Source organism: Oncorhynchus mykiss, chromosome 22 (genome assembly GCF_013265735.2).
Source record: "Oncorhynchus mykiss isolate Arlee chromosome 22, USDA_OmykA_1.1, whole genome shotgun sequence".
Lineage (NCBI taxonomy): Eukaryota > Metazoa > Chordata > Actinopteri > Salmoniformes > Salmonidae > Oncorhynchus > Oncorhynchus mykiss.
The window spans coordinates 606,501-612,500 of NC_048586.1; the positions used below are offsets into that span (position 1 = coordinate 606,501).

The 6,000-nt window shown below is 42.7% G+C and overlaps 1 protein-coding gene across 1 annotated transcript in view; it reads right to left on the reverse strand.

The window, feature by feature from the left end:
• Positions 1-3,726: 3,726 nt before the first annotated feature.
• cln5 (CLN5 intracellular trafficking protein) overlaps positions 3,727-6,000 on the reverse strand; it is a 5,686-nt gene continuing 3,412 nt past the window's right edge. Inside the window, exons 3-4 of the mRNA XM_021578610.2 lie at positions 5,092-5,317; positions 3,727-4,473 (exon numbers count right to left, since the gene is read on the reverse strand). Of these exons, the coding sequence (XP_021434285.2) occupies positions 3,986-4,473; positions 5,092-5,317 (714 nt within the window). The 3' untranslated portion in view covers positions 3,727-3,985. The remainder of the gene's footprint in view (positions 4,474-5,091; positions 5,318-6,000) is intronic.

The window sequence follows — 6,000 nt, forward strand, 5'->3', positions numbered from 1 at the left end:
TGAAACAAAAATATAATTGTTTGGCCATAATGACCATCGTTATGTTTGGAGAAAAAAGGGGGACGCTTGCAAGCCGAAGAACACCAAAGAGCTGTCAAAGGACACCAGAAACAAAATTGTAGACCTGCACCAGGCTGGGAAGACTGACTCTGCAATAGGTAAGCAGCTTGGTTTGAAGAAATCAACTGTGGGAGCAATTATTAGGAAATGGAAGACATACAAGACCACTAATAATCTCCCTCGATCTGGGGCTCCACGCAAGATCTCACCCCGTGGGGTCAAAATGATCACAAGAACGGTGAGCAAAAATCCCAGAACCACACGGGGGGACCTAGTGAATGACCTGCAGAGAGCTGGGACCAAAGTAACAAAGCCTACCATCAGCAAGGGCATTGAAGATGAAACGTGGCTGGGTCTTTCAGCATGACAATAATCCCAAACACACCGCCCGGGCAACGAAGGAGTGGCTTCGTAAGAAGCATTTCAAGGTCTTGGAGTGGTCTAGCCAGTCTCCAGATCTCAACCCCATAGAAAATCTTCGGAGGGAGTTGAAAGTCCGTGTTGCCCAGCAACAGCCCCAAAACATCACTGCTCTAGAGGAGATCTGCATGGAAGAATGGGCCAAAATACCAGCAACAGTGTGTGAAAACCTACAGAAAACGTTTGACCTCTGTCATTGCCAACAAAGGGTATATAACAAAGTATTGAGAAACTTTTGTTATTGGCCAAATACTTATTTTCCACCATAATTTGCAAATAAATTCATTAAAAATCCTACAATGTGATTTTCTGGATTTTTTTTCTTCTCATTTTGTCTGTCATAGTTGAAGTGTACCTATTATGAAAATTACAGGCCTCTCATCTTTTTAAGTGGGAGAACTTGCACAATTGGTGGCTGACTAAATACTTTTTTGCCCCACTGTAGATACTTTTGTACCCGTTTCCTCCAGCATCTTCACAAGGTCCTTTGCTGCTGTTCTGGGATTGATTTGCACTTTTCGCACCAAAGTAGTGTTCTGTCTCCTAGAGATGAACAATCTCCTTCCTGAGCGATATGATGGCTGCATGGTCCCATGGTGTTAATACTTGCGTACTATTGTTTATACAGATGAACATGGTACCTTAAGGCGTTTGGAAATTGCTCCCAAGGATGAACCAGACTTGTGTAGGTCTACAATTTATTTTCTGAGGTCTTGGCTGATTTCTTTTGATTTCCCCATGATGGCAAGCAAAGAGGCAGTTTGAAGGTAGGCCTTGAAATACATCCACAGGTACACCTCCAATTGACTCAAATGATGACAATTAGCCTATCAGAAGCTTCTAAAGCCATGACATCATTTTCTGGAATGTTCCAAGCTTTTAAAGGCACAGTCAACTTAGTGTATGTAAACTTCTGACCCACTGGAATTGTGATACAGTGTAATAATCTGTCTAAAGAATTGTTCGAAAAATGACTTGTGTCATGCACAAAATAGATGTCCTAACGGACTTCCCAAAACGATAGTTTAACAAGAAATTTGTGGAGTGGTTGAAAAACAAGTTTTAATGACTCCAACCTAAGTGTATGTAAACTTCGACTTCAACTGTAAGTATTCAGACCCTTTGACTTTCCACATTTTGTTACGTTACAGCCTTATTCTAAAATGGATTAAATACTTGTTTTTCCCTCAATCTAAACACAATACCCCATAATGACAAAGCGAAAACAGGTTTTTAGAAATGTATTATAAATAAAAACAAATAAAAACATTAAAAAACAAATTCCTTATTCACTTAAGTATTCAGAACCTTTGCTAGGGGACTCGAAATTGAGCTCAGGTGCATCCGGTTTCCATTGATCATCCTTGAGATGTTTCTGCAGCTTGATTGGAGTCCACCTGTGGTAAATTCAATTGCCTGGACATTATTTGTAAGGAAACACACCTGTCTATCTACAAAAAATGTCCCACAGTTGGCAATGCATGTCACAGCAAAAACCAAGCCATGAGGTCAAAGGAATTGTCCGTAGAGCTCCGAGAAAGGATTGTGTCGAGGCACAGATCTGGGGAAGGGTTCAAAACATTTCTGCAGCATTGAAAGACCAAGAACATTGTGGCCTACATCATTCTTAAAGGAATGGGAGAAACTCCCCAAATACAGTTGTGCCAAGCTTGTACTGTGATACCCAAGACGACGAGGCTGTAATCGCTGCCAAAGGTGCTTCAACTAAGTGCTGATTAAAGGGTCTGAATACTTATGCATCTTATTTCAAAATGTATCTTAAAAGACAAGGTTTTTTTGCTTTGTCATTATGCACTATTGCATGTAGATTTACAGTGCAGCTTACAAGTTCGAACACTGTTTTTATTCTACACCTCGATTAGGCTGAGGTCAATCCTTTTTTGTTAATGTCTTTATTTCTATAGTCTACACTTTCTCATTCTAATTTAACGCTGGTGGGTTTAAGGACGAGTGTGGATTTGTGACAATGACGAGAAGAGCAGCCACTCAGGGGTTTGACAGCACCAACGCAGTTATTCAAACGTTGCCTAAACAAAAACTGTTATGCATCTGCTATTCGTGGGTTAACGCTTGAAATGATTGAATCTAGACCGAAATGTTTTGCATAGTTGACAAGATAGTGTTGCTATGCACAGTCCTGATGAGAATCTCAGGACTGTGCATAGCAACACTATTATCCTGTCAACTACGCAAAACCCTTCTTGCAATGGCCTTTCTCAGCGCATTTTCAACAAACACTCCCATACTGATAAATTGCACTACATTCCAGTCAAATGGAAAGTTAAGAGGCTCAACAACATGACATTGCCACGAGCAGCAGGATGAATTGCAGATGAGCGCAACGCAAGAAAATGCACTCCAAAAATATTTGCGCATGTGCACTTTACACTGCCCCAACATGATAGTCGCAGGGCCAAAACATGTACATTCTTACTTGTTGCTGTTTACTTCGTGCATTGCTGTCTCTACCTAAAAAGATGCAATATGGAATAGTTCTGGATTCCTGCTTACAAGCAAAAACTGAAGCAGGACGTATCAGTGACTCTCTCGATACGGAAGTGGTCAGATGCTACAGGACTGTTTTGTAGCACAAACTGGAATATGTTCCGGGATTCATCCAATGGCATTGAGGAGTATACCACCTCAGTCAACCGCTTCATCAATAAGTGCATCGACGACGTCGTCGCCAGTGACCGTACGTACATATCCCAACCAGAAGCCATGGATTACAGGCAACATCCGCATCGAGCTAAAGAGCGATTGCCATATCAGGCGGTGATGCAACTGCTCGGCATCTGACCGTAAGGCGCTACAAGGAGCTACAGAGGATAGTGCATACAGCCCAGTACAGGACCTATATACTAGGCGCTATCAGAGGAAAGCCCCAAAAATTGTCAGACTCCAGTCACCCAAGTCATAGACTGTTTTCTCTGCTACCGCACGGCAAGAGGTACCAGAGCGCCAAGTCTAGGACCAAAAGGCTCCTTACCAGCTTCTACCCCCAAGCTATAAGACTGCTGAACAAATAATCAAATGACCACCCAGACTATTTACATTGACCCCGACTCCATTTGTTTTGTACACTGCTGCTACTCACGGTTTATCATCTATGCATAGTCACTTCACCCCTACCTCGATGTACAAATTACCTTGACTAACCTGTACCCCCACACATTGACTCAGTACCAGTACCCCTTGTATATAGCCTCGTTGTTATTTTGTGTTACTTATGATTTTTTACTTTAGTTTCTTTGGTAAATATTTTCTTAACTCTTTCTTGAACTGCACTGTTGGTTAAGGGCTTGTAAGTAAGCATTTCACTGTAAGGTCTACAGTTGATCTATTCGGCACATGTGACAAAGTTTAATATGGCAGTTCAATGAATTAACGATAGTCCTTCGATCCATAGCTCCCTCTGAGTGGTAACATTTTTTTCAGTCCCTGAAAAACTGAAAAGCTGAAAAACCAATTACAAATTGTGGCTTTACGGCAAAGGCACTTCCTCATATGTGATCTGCACATATGGAGATTTCATGGGTAAGTGCCAATATTCAAAGTTATAGTACAAGTAGAAGCTCTTCTCCTCTACCACCTTCTGATAAGCCTCCGCGAGACTGAGGACAAAGTCCATGTACGACTGGTGTGGTCGGAAAGGGTGATAGAACTTGCGGATGTCTTCAGCCAGGGTCTTCGCAGAAGGCTCCTTGAAGATAGAATCATCATCCCCCAAGTAGGTCGGCTCCCCACTGTACAGGTAGATCTTAGTGTAGTTGGTCTGGAATCGGCTGGACAGCTTGGCTCGCTGTTGCGTAAGATACCTGTAGGTGCGATGGACGAACTGGGAGCAGTCGTAGGAGTCAAACCACACGGTGGCGTTGGGGCCGGGGTCTGAGCGGACCGTCCACGTCTCATAATAAATCCCAGTCTGGTTGTCGTCCTGGACCCACAAGGCCATCTCGTTGAACTGACCACCTAGAAGGAGAGACCGTAATCGTTATTTATCATACCAGAGGGGAGTTTGGGTTTGCAAAACTAACATGCACAATAAGTAATTCATGCTGCATTCACCTATAATCCATGTGTTCACAATGGGCAACAGGTGTCAAACCTGTGTTTTTCATTAAGCCCTGTAAAGGAGTGTTTTGAACCACAAGCTCACTATAAAAAAACATTTCTAAAGAGATGGCCTCGGTCTGAATGCAACCACAAGCCCTACCCCTTCAGTGATTGCAGATCTAAAGGAATCAATATGTTACACCTAACATTCCAACCCCATTGAGGAGTTATTTGTTGACTTTGTCAAAGTCTGGTCTTCAGCAACGCATAGTAGTGAGGACAGGCAAAGTTATTAAACAAAGTTAAGTGCATCACCCTCATTTTTACATTTAGCAGACACTCAGAGTAATTAGGGTTAATCTCAGGGCACATCGATAGATTTTTCACCTAGTCGACTCGGCGATTAGCTCTTAACCGTTAGGCTACTAGCTCTTTAACCACCAGGCTACCTGCCGATCCTAAAGGATCAACCAGGCTGCCAAAAGACAATACTACCAGATTTCACATTGCCCTTGGCCTGCTCAGTCTTGTTACCTGAGATCTCTCCCACTTTCTCCAAGGTACCATTCTCAGACCAGTGGATGTCATCAATCCCCTCAAAGAAGCATGCAGCTCCCTGGTTGCACCAGAAGGGGTTGTTAGTCTCACGTCTCAGGTGAGGGAAGGTGCAGTTGCCCAGCTGGAAGAGTTCATACCACTCCATGGTGTAGTTTCTCCCCGTTTCAGCACTGCTGAACCCAATGGCATCATGCATGATATGCTAGGAGTGAGAGAATCAAATCAGTTAGAGATTTGTAATGCACCAGGAATCTATGCGTGTTATACAAAATGTAGTAGCAGACATTTAAATTTACCAGACATGAGAAATGTACTGCATTGGGTGTGTAACCTGATTAGGGCGTCCACCCAACGGTGCCCAGAATGACAGAAATCACATTTAGATGATGGTAATTGGGGCGGCAGGTAGCCTAGTGGTTAGGGCGTTGGACTAGTAACCGAAAGGTTTCAGGGTAATCTCGGGGATTCGATAAGGTAAAAAATCTGTCTTTCTGCCCCTGAACAAGGCAGTTAACCCACTGTTCCCTGGTAGGCTGTCATTGAAAATAAGAATGTGTTCATAACTGACTTCCCTAGTTAAGATTATTTTATCTTTATTTAACAGAACATCAAGTCAGCCAACAAGATGAGTAATGAAAAGCAAAATCACTAGCCTATGCATAGTCGGTGTTTCAAGTTTGGGGAAGCAAATGTTCAACAAACATGCACATTTATAATAAAGCATTCCATGCATCTGCAGAGATATGCGAGATAGCCTACTATTGGTAATGTGATGAGTAGATTGGATAGTCATCATTTAGGCTAACAATAACTCACTGTTTGCAAAAAAGACCATTCAATGCATGGCTGAGGCCTGGGTGGCTGAGCACAGGATAAGCCCATTAT